Genomic DNA, 26,414 nt, shown 5'->3' on the forward strand with positions numbered 1-26,414 from the left:
CGCAGGTATTTATTGAATATGATTTATATATACCATAGAAAAAAACATTTTTTGTTTGAAACATAAATTTTGTTTTAGTGTGTTTTAATAAATCTATGTCAATGTTATTAGGCTGCATAAAGGCATGAAAAATGTAATAGAGAGGCATGTTGAATGCATGTAGAATATTCACAGTCATAATATAATTATTTGGGGATTAACATATTTACACCCTGATTTATAGTTTATTTATACAAATTACTCGTATTTTTTACATAATTACAGGAACCATTCATGATAGTAAAAAGGTCTGGGTAGCTTGTATGATAAAATTAACATTCTTGGGGGTGTATATGTAATATTCTAACAAATAAGGATGGTTTGTGGAAATGACGTTGACGTTTTTAGAGGGTGTATATATAATTACTCCAAAAATAGAAATAATTTTTATAAACAGGTCATAAATATGAGGACATAAATAAAATTATCCCTAATTATTTTACACAACCACAAATTTCTCATCCAAGCAACTTTATTAATTTATACACCAACTACCAAAAGCATGTAATGAGCTAATTAATTTTTTAAATAAATTAATTAAATACATCATTACATCCGAACATATATTACTTAATCATAATATTACAATAATTAAATAATAAATTACTATTATCGACTGACATCTGACGACGCTATTTTATTAGAGTTTTTCATTCCCATTACATTTGCTTAAATATTATTTCAATTTGTTTACTCGACTTCAAGGATAGGGGGAAAAAAGTTTCCCCAAATATATTAAAAAAATTTACTCGACGGCCCAAATTAGCTGATCGATGTATCTTGTTTTATGAAATTCTTACGATTTTACAATTTTTGTCGCACTGATTTTTCCAACTAAAATTATTTATTTTAAACCGTACTCTGCATAATTATATAATATCTTCTATTACACAAATTAATGTACACATTTTAATTTTAATATGATATTACCAATGTTGGAAGGTGACTTCCCTCCTATTTAAAACTTAAGTTACAAAGGGAAAAAAAGAAAAATAAATCAAAGAGGATATATATATTTTTTATTTTTTTTTACCTCCCAAGATAAAAGTAGTCCAAGCTTGAATGACGTGGCACACCACTTTTTCTAAAATTGTGGGCTATGGGTACCACCTTTGGGAAATTACAAAGTTACCCTTTTTTTAATATCCATAACCCTCACAATTGCCAAAAAATTCAAGGGCAAAAATGTGATTGAATATATGTGAAATAAATATTAAAATTGAAAAAAAGAACAAAAATTAAATACAACAGACCCCTTTATAAAAATATTAACGAATAAAAATAGTTTATTAATTAAAAAATAATAATTTGATGTATTATCAGACAACAAACTTCTTTTGTAAAAGCTTACGTATGATAAATTTAGATATTTTCAAACACCCTTATTTAACATTCTTTTTTCGCATTAATTTATTAAATTATAATTTAATATTCAATTAATAAATATAAATTACAAAATATATCGAGTGTGCTTCATTTGCTGATATATATATTGTTATAAAAAATGTTATATATATAAAATGACGATTTTGACACTACTGTATTAATTTTAAAAATATTTTTAATTAATAAAATAATTAATTGATTTAATTTTTTAATTAATTTAACTTATAATTAGTATATTTTATTTTATTTATAATATATATTAAGATATATAAAATAATTTATTAGACGTCCAAAAGTAGAGCATGAGACGACAACTAGTATATATATATATATATTGTATGAACGTATAGGAGTCATGGTGTGTAACCGACCTTTCAATTCAGACGCACCAAAATTGACTGCGGACTCCAATTGTTTTCCCCAAAAACATGCTCCGATTATTACGCTGCCCTCCCACCATCAAAACATTTTAATTTTTCTTTTGCTCCTTCATGAAAATTATGTGGAAAAAATCAGCCCTTTTCTGGAGAAATTGGAGTAGAGATTGAGTTGTTAGAAATGGTTTTTTGCTTTGTTTTCGTTAATCAAAAGGGCGTCCTCTGATTCGTATATATACTAGAGATAAATATATATAGATATATAATTTTTATTTGATTTTTGGATTAAATGTCTGAGTTGGTGGCTCGAACTGGCCGGCATCAGCAACGCTACGAGGATGGTTACCGCCTCATTGCTGGGTATTTCTTTGTTTCTTTTTGGTTTTTTGCGTTTACATGCATGGATATCTGTTGATGTGTGTTTTCGTTGCTTGAGAAATTTAGTTCTGGTGTTTCAATTGGGAGAATGTGGGGAAATTGGAGTCGGTTTTTTGTTTTATTTAAATTGTTTTTTCTGGGTTGGATTTTAATTGGGTTTTTGTTTGATGAATTAAGTATGAAAATTCGGGTTCATTTGAATGTGTAGCTATTTCTGGCAACTGGGTTTTGGTTAATTGGGAGAACAAATTAGGAACTTTTTGACGGAATTTTCTATGGATTAAGATGGTGCAAGTTTGTTCAAGTGGGCAGGGATTGTTATTGGGATTGGAATCTGAGATTCCTTTATTTTTCATTTATTCTGGTGTTTCTGCAATGAGTTTAATGACTTTTATTGTCTTGTTAGCATTCATGATATCTTGTCATGTCAGCACCACATTAAGATTTATCCTGATGAATGCATTTCCATGGCTCACACTTTGATTTGGATTACTTCGGGCATCTTTCTGTTAGGGTTTTGTTTTGGTTGGGTGTTGGAGTTGGAGTTGGGAGTGGAGATGCTGTAAAGATACAGGGAATTTTTACACAAAAGGATGATGGAAGTTTAATTTTTGCTGTAATACAATCTGCCTTTTCATCCCGGACAACCAGCCCAATAAATCTGTAGAATTATCTTGTCCTGGGTGATTAATAGGATAAATTGTGGAAAGAAAGGAATACTTCAGTTAATTCAACGCTGGAAATCTGCAAGGGTGAGAGGAACTAGCCCCTCTCCCCACCCCTTCATATTCGTAACCCCTTCCACACTTCCATGGTTTGGTTGCTTTCTTTTCAAATAATCTTATTCTTTGAAAAAGAACAGTAATATCCAATGCAAGAAGGGTAATTGTACGGATGGGCTGTTCGCGAGCTATCGGGAGGATTGACTCTCTGCATGAATGGAGATCTACATGTCAAAAATGTGTTGCTGACTGTTACTTAGAACCACTTTCTGTATCAGCTTAGTTTAAGTTTGACATCGTCATGCTCTTTCTTCAGTTTCTTTGGTACAACTGGCAATGTTTTCATTCATCTTTATGTGCTGGTTACACTTTCTCTCTAAGCCATTGTGGGAGTAAGGACCTCCATAAAGGTTTGTCGGATCACGCATGTGTTCCTTGGACTGACATCACGCATGTGGATTGAAATCGGACAAGAAGGCGAAAAATTCTTGATTTTCCTAATATACTTCTCTTTTGCTTCATAGATTCTGAGAACTTTGTTTTATAAGCCTGCATCATATTTCCTCGGTTCTAACCGATAAAGTTATTTCCCAGGTGTATCCCCTTCAAATATAGGAACGTTGAAGAAAATGGTGATGAAGCAACTGAGCAGATAGTAGAAGTACTAATGATCAATTCAACTAGTGGACCTGGTCTTCTGTTTCCAAAGGTGAGACTTAGACCCTGCGTCTTATGATCTTGGGAAATTGATGGTAAAGAATTTTTAGTTCAATGATCCGTTTATGTGTTTTAAAATGTTCTGTTGTTGCTGATAAGATTTATATATGGTGGATTTCTTACCATTCTGTTGGAACATCCTTACAAGCCCTTGAACTCGACAATTGCATCTGATTGTCTCTTGTGACTTGTGTCCTATAAATGGTGTGGGGGATGAAGAAAAGATATTAAGAGAAAGTACTTATCCTTGTATGGTGTTTTTTGTTAGGTATTTTCAGATTGTTATGTACTTGTTCTGTTGTTGGCATAAAATTGCCTTGTTATATGAACTCAGTTGACATGAGAGAATGATTGTTTTGATCCTCCATATGCACTTAAATTGGGTTCCAAGATTGTGTGAAGATATGTACAGGGCATTTAGCATTAAATTCTGAAAAACGAACAAGAATGATGGAAAGGGCTTCTTACAGGTGTGTGTGTGTGGGGGGGGGGGGGGGGGGGGTTGGTGGAGGGTTATAGTTGCTTTCTTTCCTCGGGTTTTGCGTCTTCCTTGTTCAACTTCAACCTATACGTTACTTTACTGTGGTTGCACATTTGGTTTGTACTTTTTACTATGACCTTTCCTTTCAGAGAACCCCCTGTATCCTCTCTATCCCAGAGTATTTTTGACTAAAACATTTTATTCCCATCAAAGAAACATTTTCTCCACCAAGTAATATTAAGTGGCTTTCTATGACACTTTATTATAACATTCTACATTTTAAGCATGCGATAGTGCTGCTAAAAGTTCTCAGAGAAGGAAGAAGGTGCAAATAAAATGATATATCTCTGTCATCCCTGAAACAAAAAGGTCGATTGGTTAGATAGAACAACCTGATGAATCTGAGGTTCTTGAATACTTCTGCATTCAGTGCTATTAAGCCCATGATATTAATGGATTAAGATAGCTTGGTTGTAATTTTGTCAAATAATTTTCACATTAGATAAATGCGCAATATATTGATATCAAGAGAATTCATGCAGGGTGGATGGGAGAATGATGAAACAGCTGAGGAGGCAGCAGAAAGGGAAGCCATGGAAGAAGCTGGAGTTCGAGGGGATTTAGTGGTAAGATCTAATGTTTACTTCTATTCCTTTTGGTTGGATTACAATTTATTCTTCAATCTTTTGTTCTTGTATGCTCATATTGTTAGTGCCTTTGCTTCATGGAGGCATTGCATTGACGATGCTGGTAAGTTAATGTAGTAATAATCTTAAATGAATGCAACACCAACAGTGTGCATTAAGTTGGAGTGCCATAAGAACGTGTTCATGTGGATTTCTGGATCCTAAAACTAGAAAAGAAGGGAAGTCAAATTTCGGGGATGGTAAAACAATACTCTATTCGTGCTTGACAGGCACTTCGTTGCATCATTCTCTTCTTTTTTTTTTTTTCTTCTTTTCCTTATTCAAAATATTTGATTTTGTTTGTTGGAGTGCACATAAATGTGTATGGAGAAAGAAAGCACCAGGGGTTATGAGAAAAAGTTTTGTGTTTGGGTGGAAAACTGGAAATATAAGGCTCATAAGACAGAGATACCTTGTTCTTGATTTTATTTACCATATTGAAAGGAAATAGTTAATTGGTAAAGTTAAAAAACTAATATTCCTTCACTTATTTTTTGTTGTAGCATACAAGGGGAAATATTTGAAACTTTTTTCTGAAAAACAAAATCATATCAAACCACTTCAATTAAAAGCATCATACTTCTTGTTTAAGAAGTAAGTTCGGCTTTTAGTCCTTGTTTCACTTCCTTTCATAATACAAAATATTATAATTTCCTCCTGAGTTATTGACCTTAGCAAGGATAACTTGTCTTTGCATGATTCCTATTAGATTTAATTAAATTCGGATAGTCAGAGGTAGTATTTTTAATTCAGAAACTAAAAGAGGAGGGTGTCGTATTAATTCATATATTTACTTCTTTTGTGCTACAACCATCAAATTTGTATAGAAGCATCTACTTCAGAGATTCTGTGACCAAAAGAACATGGAATCTGACAATGCAGACCTTCAATTGGCATAGGAACAAACCCAAGCTTTTTTTATTCTGTGTTCCTGGTACTGTTTGCAAATACTGCTATCCATTTAACCCTTCAATGCTTTTATCTTTTCTCTTTCCCCATTTTTTGCAGCATTTTCTGGGATGCTATCCATTCAAGAGCAAAACACTCCAAGATGAGTATAGTCCAGAGGGTTTATGCAAAGCTGCCATGTACGCTTTGCATGTGAAGGAGGAACTCGACTCCTGGCCTGAAAAGAGCCGCCGAGAAAGAAGTTGGCTGACAATCCCTGAAGCCATCGAATGCTGCAGACATGTTTGGATGAGAGAGGCTCTGGAAAAAGGATTCTCCAAGTGGTATGCCGATGGTATGATCAGCACTTTGCCGAAAAAGGATTTTCCCAATTCATCATCAGATCAGCTTTAAGATTTCTCCCCCCAACTTCCTAGCATTGGTATCATTTCCCAAGCCATTCTTGGTACCGGTTTGTTTTATTAGTCCTCATATGACTAGGAATTCAGAGTAAGATGCAAATAGTTGTCGTTTTAGGCGTTTAAATTGTTCGAAAGACCTCTTTTTTGGTATTTTAAACTGCCAGCCCTCTTGCGAAACAAGCTATTCAAAAGAATTGGAAGGATGCATTGGAAAAATTGTCATTATTCATCACATCATTATTAATTGTCAATTTTGTTGTGGAATCTGAAATACATTGATTGGGTGTACATTTTCTCTCTGCAGTTCAGTTTTGACTATGCCATACAGATGTGGGAGACTTGGGATTGAACTGTGTTTGAAATGGTATGACGTAAGTGTCAAGATGAGGTTGCTGAGATGATGAATGTCAATTTTTAGGACAAGGTGCAATTCTTTTCCTGTTTGTTTGCCGGGAATGAAATATGATATTCGAAATAAAATTGAAGGGATTTTGATTTCTAAACATTTTATTCATTGCAGATGTTTGGATAGAACAGGGTATTTAATAGATAAATCAATCAAACTTCTTAGAAATTTTTTTGGCGTGCTGCATAAGACAAAGGGATGGAATATATATATATATATATATATATATACATATTAATTCATACTCATAAATAGCGGTTAATGACAATACAATACCAAAAATTTTTAAGAGAAAAGTGTCCTTCAATTAATAAGATAATTAACTTATTCAACTTTTCAAATTTTTTATTAACTAATAAATTAATTTTTTTCCATTCTATTTTTTAACATAATATATTATTTTATATATTATATTTTTATTTATAATATATTTTAAAGAGTTAAAAATTATTTATTAAATACACACAAAAACAACATATTACAACTGTTAATCTATACTATATAGAAAGAAAAGACTTTTTTTCTCTCAAAAACGGTGATTTGACACCGCAACACCTATTTTATTATTATGCCAATAATACCTTTAAGTAAATTTTTTTTCCTTTATTGCTTTCTTTCTTTTCTTTTTTTTTTTATTTTCATTTTATGAAATATAATGTGTTGGTTTATATATATTTTTCCTTATTCATAATATATTTTAAAATATAAAAATATTATTTATTATATCCAAGTAGAGACGACGTGCCACGATGGTTTAGTATATATATATATATATAAAGAAAGAGATATATATATATTATGTTTACAGAAATTATTCTCAATATACATAAATTGCTATTTTTATATACATACATAATTATATACAATATAACATATATAATATTATATATTGGTTAATTTATGGAAATGTATATTGGCATACAGAATATTTATCTTTTTTGTAAACAAATATATATTTATAATAATGTTAAAAAATAGCTTTATTGGCATATTCTCAAGAAAATGGACAACAAATCCCATCATAATATCACGATTTTAGAGTCCTATATTTTCTTTGCATATTCCCAACTTTTGATATTTTATTTCCATTCCCGTTTTTTAAACTATCTAATCCAAACGAAAATATATGATACTCAGGAAATTAATGGACTTATCGTTTTGGGTTCTTTTTAATTATTAAATTTCTGAAGCTCAATATTCGACGTGTTCCATTATAGGTGAGAATGACATTTTTTTAAATGAGTATTAACAAATTAAAATATTGAAATTTTAGAAGTAGAACATAAAAAATAATAAATTTTAGAATTTTAAAAGTATGAAAAAAAAACTGCTAGAATAATTAGTTTATGAGATTAAAATAAAAATTTATTAGTCATGCATTATTTTTATTAAAAAAAAATATCCGGCAAGTCCAGTCTAAGCCTGACAGAGGATCTGGTGATTTTGGGCCACTGTACTGAATTGATCTAAATTTCAATAGCTGTGACCAGTCCCAAACAGACTTGGGTCCAGCCAATTTTTTTATTGGCTCAATCTAGTCCTGAGCTAGGCTAATCTAATTCGATCCACTGCACATCTTGATCTTTTCATATTACTCAACTAGGCAGCATTGGTGAAATTTTTTTTACCAACATATGTACTAGGTTTCCGACAATGCTTTAAAGAAATATAGTACGACAAAGTCAAAAAGTAGAAATACATAACCAAAATGGTTTATATTTTTTTCTTTTTTATTATTAAAATTTAGAGGAGATTCCAATGAAAACTAATCATTAATTATTATACTAACAGCGTGTTTGACTAAACTTATTTTTCTTTTTTACTAATATTAATAATTTCAGTAAATTTTAATTAATAAAAGTATGTAATTATTAGACAAAAACAAACGTTATGAATACTAAATGTAATTTCTCAAATTATAGACGATTTACGTGGAATTATACAAAATTTAAAGAAAGAAGAATATAATATGTGTAGATATATACATAAATGACAATTTAAAAACAAAAGATGGAGTAGTTTTTAAGGTCACATCACACAACATTAATTGCATGTCAAGTTGGCTACTTGACTGCCAAAGTCCTTTGTCCTTCCCTAAATTAATATCTCATCCAACATATTATCAACTCAAAAGATGCTACCTATCTACCTACTATCACTACCCTAACCCCCACTCCCCTAATCATTCATTTATATATATACGTGAGATAATTGCATTTTTACCTCTTAATTTATGATTTATTTATACAAATCACTTTTATTTTTAAAAAAATATAGAATATGCACCCATAAAAAAAGTCAATATTATTTACGTAAATCATCCATATTTTTTAAAAAAATTAAACATATGTCTCTAAAAATATCAACATCATCACACAAACTACTACTCTTATTCTTTTACTGTAAGAAGTGGTTTTTGTAATTACATAAAAGAACAGTGACAATATAAATAAATCATAGATAAAGAGGCATAAACATAATTATCTCTGTATACATCAACATATTGTTAAATATCAAGTCCAATAATTCCCCACCTCTTAAATTTGATAGCTCTTTCCTTCTAAATAAGAATAAATGCGACTTCTCTTGAGAGAGTACTTCACCTTGTAACAAGCACGTGAGTTTGTTTATTTTATACTATTCTTGGTGGCACACAATGTCTATGTATATATAATAAATATCTTTTTATTTTTTAAAATATATTATAAATAAAATAAAATATACAAGAAATTATATTTGAAAAATAAATAAATAAATCAACTTAAGTTATTATCGACACAACAAAAAAACTGATGAAGTGATAATAAAATGATATGGAGTTACTTTTGTATCAAAAAAAAAAAAAGTAATTAGATTGACCTTTATAATTATCTAATTAGGGATATAATTATCATATTAAAAAAAAAAATACGGTAGTATTATTAATTACCGTTTATGAATATAGAGAGTCATTTTCTTTTATATTAGTATATATATATATATATATAATTTACGTTGGCGGAAACAACGTAGTATTTTTTATAATAAGCTGATAAACAGTGTTTATTTCAAGTGGTTGCAAAGACATGGTAATTATTTATGTCCTTATAAATCTTCACAATAATTAAGTTATAGAAGTTGGAAATATTAAAGCGCTTATATCTTTTTGATTAAATCAAGTCTATATAATTATAAGCAATCGAAAAGGCAACACTATAAATTAAAAATAAATAATCTTTTTAATTTATTTTTAATAATAAACTGATAAATGGTAGCTAGTTATTTCAAGCAATTGCAAACATGTCCTTTATCTTACACAAGTAACAGAGAAGCTCTAAGGACTAAGGAGCAATGGTGCTTTAATTTTGAGAAGAAAGAAGTATAGCAGCTGCCTACATTGGGAAATTGTAACCCCAGTTATGTTTGGTCAGATCGGATCAGTCAATTGTATAATATAATATATTTATTGTGTGATTAGTGAATAGTTCAAATAAAATGACCAATTGCATGACAAGTATAATACACTTATTATATAATTAGTTTGGTTCGACCAAATTTAATTTGGATAAAAATTTTCCCCCATGACCATCTACATTTAACCTCCTCCTGTTGCTGCTGCTCTCACTCAATCCTAATAATACCCCCAAAATCGCTTTTGGGAAGCTTTTATGAAAGGGTCAGAAGAGTAATTTCTCAAGCATCATGATGTTTAGGGCTTACCGTAAATGCCCTAACTCTCTCTCTCTCTCTCGCTCTGGGTGTATTTTTATGTATGTATATTCCTGATTTATATATATGCAGCTGAGGAAAAATTAGAGCAACTAACAAGAAATATATATATATATATATATATATAATTTCAAAAAGTTAACACTACAAGAAATAACGCTAATAGCAACGATATATATTCCTTGTAATTAATGTAGATTAGCAACAAATTAGTAAGAATTTTATTTGCAATAAGCTCGACGTTGATCTTAAAATCAAATCATGTTTTTCGTAGCTTTTTTTTTTTTTTTTATAAATGAAAGCGATGAATTATTATTTATTAAATAAATCGATTACAATTATTAATATCAAATATCTTCGTCCAACAATAATCGGCAACTAAAATAATCATAAACTAATAATCAATATCATTTTACTATATCTAATTAACAATTATATTATTAAAGCAGAACGGCACCTACTATTAAAATGAAACAATCACTTCTATTAGTCGAACAACATCCTCACACGTTAGCAGGATTTGAACCCATTATCTAAAAGTTATAGGGCTTAACTTTACCAATTGAATTAGGTATCATTAATAATATTTTTTCATAGCTATTGGGTAATATATTCTTGAGTCAAATTCAGTTCCAGAGAGGCTGAAATATTTCAATTGGAGAGATGGAACCGAAGGTCACTAAATCATAAAACCTAAACAATCATATTGTCGATATTGGATTTTAACAAGTTCGTGACTGTATATGTATCACTTTAAATATATATATATATATTCTCTGTCATTTTTGCTGTATTTCTTGATTATAAATATTCTCTTCTTGAACCCTAGCAATAGATGTCCCAAATATTTTACATATCTTGTCAATTTAGGGGGTATTTGGCTAAGTTTATTTAAAATATTTTATAAATTCTCACATTTTATAAGATATTTTGAAAGCGTGTTAAAAATATTTTGATAAATAAAATATCAAAGCTGATTATATACAAAATGTTAAAATATTTTGCATAATAAACTCTTCATATAGTACTAATAAATCACCAAAAAAGCCATCAAACAATTAAATTTTTAAGTAATATATATAAAAAGATAATTTCATTTTAGGGGAAAATACATTAATTATATACGAATGTTGAAGTAAAATACTAACAAAATTATGAATATGTTTTGATTGATTGAATATTTAGATTAAAGAACTTACAAAATGTTTTAGAAAAAGATGGATGAAGTTTAAAGAACTTAATTATAAGATCCAAAACATTATTTTATAAGGTCTTTAAGAAATTTTTTGCCAGACGAATTTCAAAAGCTTATAAACTTAACTAAAAAAATTAAGCATTAAATTAACTAAAAAATCCTTACCATTAACATATTAATTTTAAATATCTTCATCGATCTTTACTCATAAAATTAATGTGGAAAATGAATAGCTTACTATTTGAAATAGTTCTTCAACAGTTAATTAAATTAATGAGCACAGACTAATTAGCTGTTTTTCCAAGAATCAATTATTTTTTCTTTCTATTTTCCCCCCCTTTTTTACTATGTATTAATTAGAAATTGAGGCAATATTACTACAAGTTAATATAATTTCCAAAATTAAAAAAAAAAAAAAACCAAATAATTCAGTTGAAAATTAAAACACTAATAATAATTATTGATAAGCATACCTAATTAATTTACATGAGTGCATCATGAAAATGATGAGAATTTGCAGCTTCATCTTCATGCCACATCTGTGGATTATAAAACCCATAATCATCACCATCATCATCATCATGGAAGTACGACCCGAATGTCGTCGATGGATCCGACCCGTTCCCCACCACTTGATGATATTGATCACCATCACAAGTGGTCGTCGTCGTCGTCGTCTGCCCTACTACTTTTGTCATCACTTCCTCTACAGCTGCATCAACATTATTACTATTATTAATAATTTCCTCCTCCACCACCGCCGCCGCCGCTTTCGCCACCGGGATATCGGCGTCCTGTCCGGTGAGTTCCTGCACCAGTGCCCTAAACTCCGATGCGCTGGTCTTGAACTTGATAGGGTTTGTTATGTAGACGACTTTGAGCGGCTGCTGCTGCTGCTGCTTTTTCCTGCTCTTGGCCTGTTTGCTTCCCCTTTTCTGGAGAGATCTGTCCATCCTTTCTGCCCAACCTCAAGAGAGAGAAAGAAAGAGAGAGAGTGTGAGAGGAAATGGAAAATGGATGGATCTAAAATATAGAGAAGTGAGATTTGATTGTTGATAATGGGTAAGAGATTAGAGACTTAATGAACCAATCAATGGAAGCAGAAAGTGACCCATTCGATTTTCTATTATAATTCATATTTCATTTGTCACGTACACTATCCATAAATATATTTTTAGTTTTATAAAATAAAAATAAAATTTCTTTTAGTACCACAATTATGACAAATGACGTTTTTAGCTGCATAACAAAATCACGTATTTTTATTCTCAAAACCACAATACATATGATTTTATGGGACTAAAAATACATGATTGTAAGTTTTATGAGACTAAAAATAAGATTTGTTATAATTGTAGTATCAAAAAATATTTTATACTTATTTTATGAAACTAAAAAAGTATTTTGTCCTGTACACGACATACATATATAAAAAAAATAATTAAATATAAAATTAATGACATAATCTTTATACACACATTATATATATATAAATTAAAATAAAATAAAAAATACAAAAAAAAAATCCGATCTAAAAAGCGACAGCTGCAGTGTATAATATCTATATATATACATGAATGCATCTAACATTCAAATTTTCTATAAAAGTTCTTGTTTCAAACTGAACTATGAATAGTATAATAAATACACATAAAACCTTTTCCCCTCTTGTCATCATCATCCCCCCCCCCCACCCCCACCCAAAAAAAAAAAAGAAAATTAAAAATATAATAATTTATTATGCAGACTTTTTAACTTTATATTTAGACATATATATTTTTGGTGGTTATTTTATTTCTCTTTTTTTGAAAAATATCTAAATGTTTGTGCAGAATGGAGGGCACCACGTCAAGTTGGTTTCGTAAAATATCTGCATATTCCCTCTTATCTCTCCTGTCCAATATTAATTATATACTAAGAAATTCGGTAAAATTTTATATATGTGCATAATTTTAAAAAATATTATAAAATATATTTTTTTAAGATTATATTATTATTTTTTTTGGAGTGAGAAAAGAACAAACTACCAAAAGGTGATTGTGTAAGATTATGGTGAGTGGAAAAATTAAAAAATAATTTATTAAATATTAAAATTGGGGTACTAAAATAATTGAAACAACAATTTACCCCTTATGGCAAGTCATTTTTGGGTGTATATAATAAATAATTATTGACACTTTAAAATATATTATAAATAAAAATAAGATTATTAACCGACACATCACATTTAATAAATAAAATAAAACTAATTTAGGGTTATTATCTACACACACAAAAAAAAAAGGGTGCGAGTTAAATTTTTATATTAGTATAAATAGATAGTATAAATCATATAGATGAGGAAAAGAATCTGAGTAGGGTGATTAAAAATACATAAGGATATTTTTGGTAATTTAAATTAGTGTCGCGGTGTAAGTAAACGCTACTTGTGAGTGAAAAAAAGAGTTTTCTTTTTTATATAATACGAATACAGATAAATTAATTTGGACGTTAGCCGTCGTGGCACGTCGTTCCTACGTGCATATAATAAATAATATTTTAAGTTTTAAAATATATTATGAATAGGAAAAAAATATATATAAACCAACATATTATATTTCTAAAAAGAAAGAAAGAAAAGAACAAATAAAAAAAGAAAATCAACTTAGGAGTATTATCGATACAATAATAAAATTGGTATTGTGGTGTCATAATCGTCGTTTGTGAGAGAAAAATATATTTTCTTTTTATATAGTATAACTTATGCAATTCATTTTTATTATTCTCTCTAAAATTTGAAATTAATTAATTTAATTATATCTTTAGTCCGTGATCTTAAATTTTCAATGAGTTTTTCGTGAAGCCTTCTTGTATGATTGAGAAAATATTGAGAATAGAGTAAAATTATATTTACACGTACTGAATTTTTTACCCCTAAATAAAGGGTGTCGATGTAATTTATTTCATAAAGTGTATTTATAAAATTTTATCTTCAAAAACTCATCAGTTGCGCCAATTCTCTTCTATTAGGATTTGGAGGAAAAATATTAGCGTCGTTAGAAAAATGCATAAATTTTTAGTTTCACCCCTCATTCGATGTGTTTTTGTAATATTTTTATATTTGTATGGGAGTAAATATAATATATATATACAACTAAATTTATATATTTTGTTAATGATTTATTTTAACCACAAAATTTAAAAAATTGGCACGAGTGTGCAGTGTGCTGCCCACGCGCTGAAGTTTAGCGTAGGCATTACAAGAGTGGTTTCACAATATGTATCTAGCGACGTGGCGCTAGCGTCAATGGAAGAATCGAGCTGACGTCATGAGGGGTGGGAGCAGTTACGTCATCCGCCTCGCGTCGCTTCTAGCTTGACAAGATCCCGGGCCCCCCGGACACCGACGTGCGGCCGACGGCCACGTGTCCACTGTCCCTAGTCCGTGTGTGTGTCCTTTTTATTTATCTTTTTCTTTTTTAATGCTAAATGACAATAAAAAAAGAGTAATTTAATTAAAAAATCGTTATAATAATAAAAAACATAATTACATTTACACCCATACCATATATTTAATTTATACAAACTATCAGTACCTTGAAAATAATTGTAAAAATTATTTATGATAGCTACAAAATACGGGTAGTTCATGTAAATAATAATTTTTTAGAGATGTATGTGTAATTTTTTAAAAAATAATGATGTTTTTATTTAAATAATATTGACTTTTTTGATGTGTTTATATATAATTATCTAAAAAAAAGAGCGAATTCAAGTAAAAAAATTATAAATAGAAGGATGTAAATATAATTATGAAGCATGTATTAAATTGAGTGAGTTAGATATTTTGTGCAACGGAAATAATAGAGTTACTTAAATAATTATTATGGTATTTATAGAGTTGCTTAGGGGAGAGGAACACTACGAAGAAGATAGTACAGCACGTGCTTTGACATATACATTCAAAATCAACCATATGTTGCTAAAAGCAAGTTGGTAGTTGCACGAAATGGACTTGTTGATTAGGGTTAAAATTATTTGAAAATTCATGCCAAAAATTTCAAATTAAAATCATATCTTAAGTTTTATATTTTATTTTAAGGAACATGTATACCAATAAATTTATATTTTCATTTGAATTTTTTATTATCTTCAGCACTTTAGCTGTCGAAAATCGACCGCTCAACAAATGAGGACAGAATGTCATCAATATTTAGTTAAGTGGACATCACATATATTCAATAAAGAGGAGTTCTTGGATTCAAATCCAAATTCTCCCACCCTTTCCACCCGTTGTAATAAAAAAAACAAATAGGAGCAATCGCCTCATATGAATCGCCAACTAATTAGTATAATATTTCGTTCTAATGACAATTATAATTGGTGGGAACATAACTCGTCGAGAACAAACAACCATCATCATAGCACAACTATCACATATCGAACCGTCATCTTAATATTATACTTGACACTGCCAAATATATAGGAGGGAAAAGAAGATCTCGAGCCGAGTAAGTAACAAGTGCAATTTTTGACCTAATGATAAACATCTGATTATCCTAATCCAAATTGCATTTAATCGGAATCAAAACAATCACATGACTTGCCTTTTGACCCATCACTTTTCTTTAGCCAAACACCAATCGTACGACGAATATATTACCCTAACAATATAATTTATTCAAATTTAATTAAATTTTAATCTAAGTTTAAATCTCCCATGGTATAGATAGATATCGGTTGGATTGAGAGAGAGGACGTGATTGGTTATTTCCAAAAGAGTACCAGAAGAGGGAGTGGTCCAAAATTTAATTTAATAATAAATTTGTGGTAGGAGGGGAATTGATGAACGTCACTTGCATTTGCTCGCCAATAATAGAGCAGAGCTATGAAGGAAAGGGGCCATTTTGTGAATTCCCTTTTTGCTGGGGCCAATATTTTCAATTCTGAATTCTCTTTTTGTGTAAAAACGGTATACATATGTTAGCTGGAATAGAAACGAATAAACACAAGTCAGGAAAGGAATTAGGACGATCTTCAGAGAAATGGAATAACATGAGGAAATAATTAAAGAAGCCTATATCTTAATAAACCTACAACCTTAAACAAAATGCTCCATCGTTACGATAACCAAATTCTACTAAATTCTGCTCTGTTCCTGGTCAGTACAAAGTATTTCTTGCTAGAAACATCAAATCTGATCCCCGTTTCATATTTTACACGATGTACAGATGAGATGAGAGATGCAATCACGAGGCGGAACTAATGCTCGTGCTTAACACGGGCCTTTAATATTCCAGGAAGAGGTGGTGAGGTGGGAGGCCTACCCGATATGTTTGGTCTGGAAGGATGAGGTATTTGGGGCTGGTAGGCATGGGCCATGCTCGAGCTTTCACCTCCATCCGTGGTGCGAAGATCTTGGGATGTGCCTGCTCCATCGACTTGTGGTTTCTCACAACATTTCATCGCCTTGAGGACGTAATTGTCATCGTGTAGCTCAAAAGGAGTGCTGCAAGTGGAATCAAAATATACCAACTGCTTTGTTAGAGAAGCTGCTGTCATTTCTGAAGCACATTATGTGTAAACCTTAAAAACACAAGAACCTACATACAATGTTGTGTAATATTACACACCGCATTTTTTTTTTATGTCAATCTTGTGAAAATGAGAACAAAAGATGTTAAAAATGCTTGTCAACCTAAACTGCTGGATTATGAAAATTTGAAAAATAAATCCAAGCACCATATTATCAGATAATATGCTGCAGAAGACCACTCATAAAATAGTGAATAGCAAGCAAAATACATGTTTGTACTGGTATTATGAGGTGAATATAGCATACATTAGAATACTTGGGTTACCTATTGAAATCAAAATGCACCAGCTGCATATCTTCTGATATTTCCACCTCCACAGTTGCATGAGGACGAGTCTATAGTTTAAAACATGCATCAGTAAGCAGCACCCAAATGAATCACAAAAACGTATCTAAGCGGTGGTTGAAACACCACTCATCATAAGTATTTCCAAAAGGATCTGTTCTGAGGATAATGACCTCGATAAAGAATAGAAAGTCTAGCATGCATTTGAAAAAGGTATCACATTTATATTTACCACCTAGAAAAGTGCAGCAGCATCGACCTTTAGTCTCATAAAGCAATGAATTTGTTATAAAATCAGCATTTACAAAAAAGGAACAAAAATCGACTAAAAATTGCTGGTTTATATTCCTCATACTGACTCGGGATAAGTCTCTGCTTAACTGAAAGGGAGAAATCCTGGGGGATGAACTGATGTCTCCATAACAGTAATATATCTATTAAAATACTAACTGATAAATTTTCCAACTCTTTGTTCAGTTATCTACCAAAAAGCTCATCCCAGACACCATAGCAAGACAAAGAAATTTCAAGGTGTAGAAGTCTTAGTCTTCAATATATAGATGATCAATATCCTTGGCCTTCCTCTATGTATTTTAAATGTCAAATCACTTAACTAGGTCTATCTTCCCAATTTTCAAGTCAAAGGATCAGTTTGGATCATAAATTACGTTATGATGTAATCTTCTATTTTCCTCTACACGAGATACGTCATTCCAACCAAGAAGACCCAATTTAGCATGTATAAACTCTATTTTGGCGGAAGAAGCAAATCGAGAGGAGATGCAGACACGTGGTCGAGTGTGTGAGAAGCACTAATGTTGACATTTATTGTGGACAAATGCATGATTCAAAACCTCTGTAAAATACCAATCAACTCTACCTGCACCAATATAAAAGGCAATGCCACTCCACCACTGGGAGCATTTCCTGAGCCATATAGTTGCTCGTTACGCTGTATGAGGTTTTGAAGACCAACGTACTGCATCAAAACACAGGGATGGTTGAGTAAAAATGTTCAACAGGCTATTATGGATTGGTCATATCCAGGTATTTTATGCATATCAGGATCAAACTCCTTTCAAAAAAAGTAGATTATATATCATCAAAATTCTTACTTGTTCCTCCAGCTCTTCCAGATATGCAGCTTTCTTTTCAATTCTACTTCTAAGTCCTAGACGTTCAGTCTGCAACCAATTATATACAAATGAACATCGGATAAATCAATAATATTGGCATCGATAAGTACTTTTGTTGTGACAGAAATACATGAATAGGGGAAACAAATGACATACAAGGAAATAACAGAGATCTAACCTTCAGTTCTTCAATGTCATTTAAGCTAGTCCGAGGTAGACCCTTCCACTGTATTTCCTTTTTATCTTTAGAAATTATATCCATTGCCATTAGCACATTTAAAGCATCATACACCCTTCGACGTATATTTTTCTCATCGTATTGTTGCTGGCATATATTAACAATAAAAATTTTAGCTTGATTATTAGGTTTCACAACTTCAAATGGAAGATATGAAACAGCATATGACAATGAACCTGGTCTGGAGATGCAAGGTTATTGTTGGGATCTGCAAATTCAGCAACAAGCTCATCTGCAACCTGTGAAGACAAAACCATGTTAAGTTTAGATGTAATGATAAGTGAGTAGTTCAAGAGTAGAAGCTGCTTTTAACTCATAAACATGAGCCAGGACGACACTAAAAATTGGATAAAAAAACAAGATGAAAAGTAATAGCGCCAAGTGTAAGACCACTCTAAAACTTTTATTTTATTTTTCAGATTGAATATATTGCTACATAGACTATTTGTCAATAAAGAAAAAGGGAAGAATAATTGTATTCCCCCAAATGAAGGCATATCTTCGCAGCTTTGATTTTTCCCCTTGATGGAGAAGTAGCAGTTATGCTAAATAAGTGAGAAGTTTTGGGGAGTCGCACACTGCCAGAAATAAGTTTAGGTGAAGTTAAAGTTAACAACAGAACCAGAAAAGAGGACTCGTCAGAGTAAGGCCTGTCAGGCAAGATAAGTAAATAACTGAAGCTGAAAACCGAATGAACAAAATGCTTCAGCAGCAGCAGCACTACTCAGTGGCATGACTATTATTGCTGTAAGTGAGAAAGGATCAGATGATTATTGACAATCAAGTGCTAATACTGCATCTACATCCAACCTTCTCAACCAACAAAATAAATATCTCCACATGGCCATGTCAACTTGGCTTAACATCCTTCTTTCTATTTTAAGATTCCCACTTGATCCATTCAGAATAGTAGGTTAGAGTCGGCAAGTTAAAGTTGCTCTCGAAAGTAATCGTTCGGTGTTAGTGGTGCCACAACATTATTTAAGATCAAGAGGGTGGTTTGGGGAGAAAAAGAGACTTTCATTCTCAAGATAGATTCTTAATTATTTTACGGTGTTGCAGATGGCAACGTGAGTCATAAATGTGGGGCTTAGTAATTTCCTAAACTGTGTTAACTAGTTTATGTTAGGGACTAGCCAATAATTAAACTACAAAGGTGCCAAACTGTACATTGTAAATAATAAAAAACCTCCAACTGAAAATGACACTTATGTGAATTACGTTGCACATCTGAGTCCTCAACTCATTCAACCAAAAAATCAGATTCCCTACTTTCCCTCAATAAGAAACCATCAGGGCAGGACAATAAGCTGTCAACCACATGTGTGCTTTGTTTGCATTAAAGCATGAGTGAAATTATGGCAATGCATACGTTAAATGATCATGGATATATCATAAGAATCCATGTAGAACCCCATAACTGTGTTGCAGGCAAACAGAAAGATCAAATGATAAGCTAAACTCAGAGAAGACATCAAACAAAATTACAAGTTTTTAGAGCCTTCTAACCTCATTATATGTAGTTCTCCCTTTGCTTTCCACTTTCTCGCACACTAAAAACGAAGAAGAGCAAAAGGTTAATCATTACATAAAATTGCGATATGAATTGATTAATTTTACATCCTCTTGTGTCCAATCAGACTGCAGTAATAAGGCCTGTAAATTTTGAAAGTTAAACTAAGGTCCGCAAGACTCCAGACCAATCACTCATAGAAAGACCTGTAGAACCAGAAAGTGGTGTGACGTCATAAATTGTTTATAGAGCGAGACAAGCAACAAAAACCAAACTACGTATCAGTTCTTTTACCTATTACACTGTCCCTAAAACTAAGGCGAAATACACGTGTCAGGTATTTGGTACATAGAGATAACAATGACATCTGGATCCCTCATTTTAAGCATAAATGACATATTACCAACTCCACCAAGCCAATGTAAATTGTACCGACAAACCGACAAAATGTACCAGATATCCCCTGCCCACATTTTCTAATATAGGATCACATGCCATTAATGTCGCACAACTCTTAAATGCCTTTTATTCATTCAGAGCATTTGCTTCAAAGGAAGGGAAAAATATAATACACAACAAGTCCAAAACCAAAAATCTAAGCCTTGACATCCTCCACCTCTCACTCCCCACTCCCTTCCATTTTTGGTGCCTAGAGTCTCGACAATTCCTAGTCATTATTCAGTACCTGACTGTTAATGTAATGGTCAGAAGGTGCAATGAAGAGATTGATTCCGCAGTATAGTATCATGCAATTATATGTATGTTGTTTGCATGTGTGCGAAACAAGAAAGAAGCATGTAAGCATTCATGAGGTTTACTCGTTTATGATATATATTTCTGAGTACACCTTGTTACTTGGCCGTAGAACACGGAATTATTGTGTTAGGAAATCTATAAGTATGAGAATCTTAAGAAGAATTAAAGGAGTCGTCTTAAATGTCACATGGATGCTAATCTTTTTGTTCTTATTCTCTTTAAGGTTTCACATCCAACTTCTCTTCATCTAATTCTTGAACTCAAGAGAAAAGGAAGTCAATTAACGACATTTTAACTAGCTCCATCTCCTAGTAAGAGCACTACAGAATATAATTAGCACAAGCAACTATCTTGCATTAATACACCTTGCATGAGTGTCATCTACCCTCACGAGCCAAGACTCTTACTGCTTACAGCTTTAGGTAAGAAAATCAAAATGAAGAACAAGAAAAGAACAGATGAGAAACAAAAACCTTTCATGCTAAACTGACGGAGCCCTCGACCACTTTTATCACCTCCAACTGCACGTTGACCTCTCTTCTTCTTCCTGTTGCTGTGAAGATGATTAAAATTAGAAAGAAAACTTTCCAAGACAAGAGAAGCATTCAAACTAGTAGACGTTTGAAAGGCTTGTCTCATAAAAAAATCATAGATACAAATTAAAATAACTTGAGTCATTCAAACCGCAGATTCTATTTCCAAACCATCAATGTCAATCATTTCAATATCTGATTAAGAAACACAATTAAACTTCCTTTCCCAAGATTTTCACAATAAGCATCCATGAAGTGCAAACCAATATCGAACAAGCCTATCTTCCAAGCACAAAACATGGACTTCGCAAGTATAACATCATAATACATGAAGTTCACAATATGAACCTTTATTTAGCTGTCAGACAGATTAGTTAACCCACAATCTAATGGCATTATTCTCAAATTTCCTCAGCTCTTATTACTGACATATAAATAGCATATTAGCAAGCTGTTGGTCTTACTTTTTAACGACAATAGTATTATATTTGCTGATTTACGTGTACAAAACATTCAAGACAAATTACAGAGAATACTACACAATCATGTGATTTTACTAAAAATTACTGCATTTAACTCACAAGGAACTACTGTGATTTAACAATCACGCGATTCAAAAAATTATAAAATGAATCAAAGGCTCACCCAGCTGGCCCCTGAGATCCAGCATCGTCCCCTTGAATATCAAGATTGTTCAACCGAACAAATGTGCTATCACTGGCCGGAGTTGCCATCGCAGCCTCACTACGGCTGGAGGGCGACCCCATGCTACCACTGGTCGACATGGATTGACCAGAAATAGTGGTGCCCCATGACCTGGTAGCTCCTCCACCCCCACCTTTAGACACGGTTGATGGGTTCTTATCTCCATCTTCTTGATTGCTATTGTTATTATCATTGCTATGATTAACCATATCCGCAGAAAATCATAAGAATTAGAAAAGACCTAAACAACAACCCAAAACTTCCAAGAATTTAACATATATCTTCGAATAGTAAAATCTTGGGAATTTGAGATAAATCCAGATGAGAATTTGAGCAAGAAAAACTCTGGGTTCAGAAAAAACAGTCTTCTAAATACTGTATTCTACAAAAGAACCACCAAAGGAATTTTTCAGAGAAACCCAGTAAAGAATGCGGCCAAGAAAAAGAGTTACCGCATGAATTCCTGTGAACAAAGGTGACTCCACCCCACTACCCACCAAAATTCAACACTAAACCATCACATGAAACTCAAACAAAAAAGCCCAAGTCAATTCAAGCCAAAAGGGAAGATTCTTGAAGAGATAAATCGAATTCCGGCGGTAAATATCCCCCCAAAAGAAGAAAAAATACGCTTCTATAAGAATGGAACTTCACAATTTACATTCAGTCAAGAACGACATCTGTGAACTAAAACAACAATGGCTGTAAAAGTGTTGCGTCACTTGTCAAAATTAGTGCAATGTTTTTGTCCTTTACCCCCTTCCCCCTTTAATTTTCCACTCCCGTAAGACTAAAAAACAAAATCACTAAGGTTGAAAGGTTCCAACGTTTTTGTTCGGCTTTGCAAATATCAAAGAGGATGGAGGTGGTTTCTTTCTTGATCTACGAAAAGGGGAAAAGAGCAATGCGGTAGGAGACTCTACCAAGAAAGGAATCAGAGAGGAGGGAGGGAAAGATCTCACCTCTCAAGGGTTTTGATTTTTTGACGAAATAGCAGTAAAAATGTGATTATATTAATAATAACGTAAGGTTATTAGAGTTTATGAGATTGTTCTTCATTTTGATTTGTACAGTAAATGTATGGAATAAAGTTATTTTTACTTTAGTTAAATGTTTAATTGGAAAATCTAATAATATATTAATGTGGTCGAAAATTTAATTTCATTCGCATTTTTTTTCAGTATACTTTTTTGTAACGATAATTATATAATTACATTATATATAATAAACTCATATATTTTATAGTATTCCAACTCATGAATTTATTTATGATACTTCAATCGTAATCACTTGATTAAGATATTTTGAGTTGTTTTTTTTTTAAATTTAATTTAATGATAACAAATTTGATTTTCAACATAATCAATTTAAGTTTATGTAATCAAATAGTTCAGGCCCAATTAAGAGGAAATTAATATGTCGATAGTGCGCAAAGCTCAAGAAAGCAAAACACTACAAATCAACTCAACTGGCACGACAACATAACTTTTCATTTTTGATAGCACCTCAGCTTGGAACATATTAGCAAGGGATGAGCATGCCAACTGAAATTTTAGGATAAAGACCAGACAGTCCCCAAACAAGACAAGTTTTCCCCTAAATAGATGATTTTCCTGTTGATGTGACAATTTCAGTTCTTAGTCACTTATAATATGGACTGCTTGACATACAACCAGACTACTATGATCCCATGATATTGAACTTCCCCAGTAATTAAGATACCATGACCATGCTTAACCAAACCTTTTAATGCATCCAACTCCTATAAATAGGAGTTTAAGTATGTCAAATAATGTACCTTAGATTCATAACCTCACACAAATCTCTAATTTTCATAATACATACCAAGTTCGTTTGTCTAATACCCTTCCATCTGAACAATAGTACAGACTCATGACTTCATAAATTAAATATTGAATGTCAAATTTGCCCTCAAATAAATTAGTTTTTACTAAAATAAAAATAATTAAAATTTACAATATAATTTATTCAAATCGATAATCATAAACACCTTTAATTATCATATCAAGGTCCATGAAGATAACATCATTCAATTGCTAAAAATAGAAAAGGTTGACTCACAATTAAATTTTCAATAACCAATCTTCAAAAAAATGTAAAAAGAATTGAAATTGTACCCCAATAAGTCAACTTAAGTGTTTGCCCCCAGTCATCACCACGCCTAGCTATAGAGCCATGACATGAGAGTTCTAACTTCCAAGTAAAAGTTTCTTCTTCAAAAATAGATAATATCTTGAAATTGCATTGAATGATGCACATCACCCAACCACTAAACCATATTACTTTACTGATACAAAGACATAACGCTTCTGCAATCATACATGGGAATTCATAATTTTTTCTCTATATATAGGATTGAGGTAAGTATTATGATTCTCATAGATCCCGCATCAAAATCTTCTCCTTTTTTTTTTTTTTTTTGAAGTTTAAGCGAGTGCTTCTTCACAAAATGAAGCCTACAACTTTTCTTTTCCTTAGTTCCCTTTTAGTCTTTCTTCTCATCTCCTTTGCGGCAGCCAACGATGCAACTCAGAATGATAATGGGGTAAATCAAGTAGCTAATGATAAACAACCGCTTGGTGGTTGGGGAGGTGGTGGGTGGGGTGGCAGCGGTGGTGGATGGGGTGGTGGTTGGGGTGGCGGATGGGGCGGACCTGGTGGCGGATGGGGCGGACCTGGAGGTGGATGGGGTGGATGGGGTGGACCTGGTGGCGGATGGGGAGGAGGATGGGGCTGCCGTTGGGGCTGTTGCAACCGTGGTTTTGGTGGAGGGTGCTTCAGGTGCTGCTGGTCAGCTCGAGAAGCATTAGCCTACATGCAAAATGAAGTGAAACCTTGATCAAACAAAGACATGAATAAAATGCATGGTTTACCTAGATACCAAAATTATAATAAAAGAGCGTGTTATATATAAATAGTATGTTTTTTATATAGTTTGTGAGATTGTACATTACAATAAGTATCTCAATTTTAGCTTGTGCCCTCTCTCTCTCTTTTATTCCTCTTGATTTGTAACGTTTCACTTATTTTTTTCTTTCAAATTTATTCGTCAATGTTTTTTTCATCTTAAATTAACAATAAGGCATCACTATATTAATATATTGTTCAGTTATTAATTTAATACATTAATTAATAGCTAGCAATTGATTATTTTAATTATTATGTTCTATGGTTAATTTTCTTTCTGAAATAAGAAAAATACTAATCAATGTTAGGAGAATTAAGGGATATATACGGAATTTGTGTATTATGAGGTCGAGGCAAAAGTTTGACTCTTTTTCTTTAAAATAATTATTGCCCCACTCTGGTGCTCACCGAAATGGCAATTTGTTTCCCAAGATACAATGACTTAAAATTTCAAAGTAGCAACACTACAAACTTTGAGAACAACGAACCAAAAAATATCTTTGGAACTCTCTTACTAAAATTATACTTGCAAAATGATTTTATTGCTTAAGAATGCTATGGAATGAATTGAGGTGAATAAGAAGCAATAGTTTGATGAATTATGCCGAATTCTTAACGAAATTCCTCAAATGGGGCTCCATATTCGCCACCTCTATCACTACGTATAGCTTTTATAGTTTTGCTAAGTTGATTTTCAACCTTATCCTTATGAAGTTTAAAGGCTTCCAATGACTCATCTTTACTTCTCAACAAAAAAACATAACAGTATCTTGTGCAATCATCAATAAAAGTAAGAAAATACTTTTCCCCACCTCTAGTTTGCACAAATTTTAAATCACATATATCAATGTGAATTAATTCTAGAGGTGATGTTTTTCTTTGAACAGAATGAAATGGCACCTTAGCCATTTTAGCTTCAACATAAATTTCACATTTATGTTTAACATCAATTCCAAACGAAGGTAATAAAATTAAATTTACTAATCTTTATAGAGTGTTAAAATTAATATGTCCTAATCTAACATGCCATAAATTAAAACACTCAGTCAAGTAAGTAGAAGCAGTAATTTTATTGCTTTGAAAATTACGCATTACAGTCATTACATTCATCTTGAACATCCCTTTCTCTACATATCATTTCCCTATAAAGTGGTTGTTCTTTGTAAGTACAAATTTGTTAGACTCAAATACTAGTCTAAACCCACTTTTAATTAAGAGTGATCCAGACGCTAAGTTTTTTCGAATGTGTGGAACGTGCAGCACATCGACCAAAGTGAGTTCCTTTCCCGAGGTCATCTTTAGTACTACCTTGCTGAGTCCAACAATGTTAGAAGTTGTT

The 26,414-nt window shown here is 31.9% G+C and overlaps 2 protein-coding genes across 5 annotated transcripts; one reads left to right on the forward strand and one right to left on the reverse strand.

The window, feature by feature from the left end:
* On the forward strand, positions 1,788 to 6,597 carry LOC105159903 (nudix hydrolase 16, mitochondrial). 3 transcript variants are annotated; one of them, XM_011077117.2, is made up of 5 exons: positions 1,788 to 2,162; positions 3,497 to 3,611; positions 4,643 to 4,726; positions 5,795 to 6,116; positions 6,401 to 6,597. In XM_011077117.2, the coding sequence occupies exons 1-4, from the start codon at positions 2,092 to 2,094 to the stop codon at positions 6,086 to 6,088; spliced, it is 564 nt and encodes a 187-aa protein (XP_011075419.1). In that variant the 5' UTR covers positions 1,788 to 2,091; the 3' UTR covers positions 6,089 to 6,116; positions 6,401 to 6,597. The 3 variants fall into 3 exon arrangements, with proteins under 3 accessions (XP_011075419.1, XP_011075420.1, XP_011075417.1); XM_011077118.2 differs by having other exon boundaries at positions 5,795 to 6,029; XM_011077115.2 differs by lacking the exon at positions 6,401 to 6,597 and having other exon boundaries at positions 5,795 to 6,347.
* On the reverse strand, positions 16,390 to 23,128 carry LOC105159904 (transcription factor-like protein DPB). Of its 2 annotated transcripts, none has more exons than XM_011077120.2 (9): positions 22,088 to 23,128; positions 21,383 to 21,456; positions 20,150 to 20,193; positions 18,817 to 18,879; positions 18,581 to 18,727; positions 18,382 to 18,450; positions 18,147 to 18,245; positions 17,246 to 17,316; positions 16,390 to 16,893 (listed from the first exon to the last, which is right to left on the reverse strand). In XM_011077120.2, the coding sequence occupies exons 1-9, from the start codon at positions 22,354 to 22,356 to the stop codon at positions 16,647 to 16,649; spliced, it is 1,083 nt and encodes a 360-aa protein (XP_011075422.1). In that variant the 5' UTR covers positions 22,357 to 23,128; the 3' UTR covers positions 16,390 to 16,646. The 2 variants fall into 2 exon arrangements, with proteins under 2 accessions (XP_011075422.1, XP_011075421.1); XM_011077119.2 differs by having other exon boundaries at positions 21,383 to 21,462; positions 22,088 to 23,127.

This window comes from Sesamum indicum, linkage group LG4, assembly GCF_000512975.1.
Source record: "Sesamum indicum cultivar Zhongzhi No. 13 linkage group LG4, S_indicum_v1.0, whole genome shotgun sequence".
In the NCBI taxonomy this organism is placed as follows: domain Eukaryota; kingdom Viridiplantae; phylum Streptophyta; class Magnoliopsida; order Lamiales; family Pedaliaceae; genus Sesamum; species Sesamum indicum.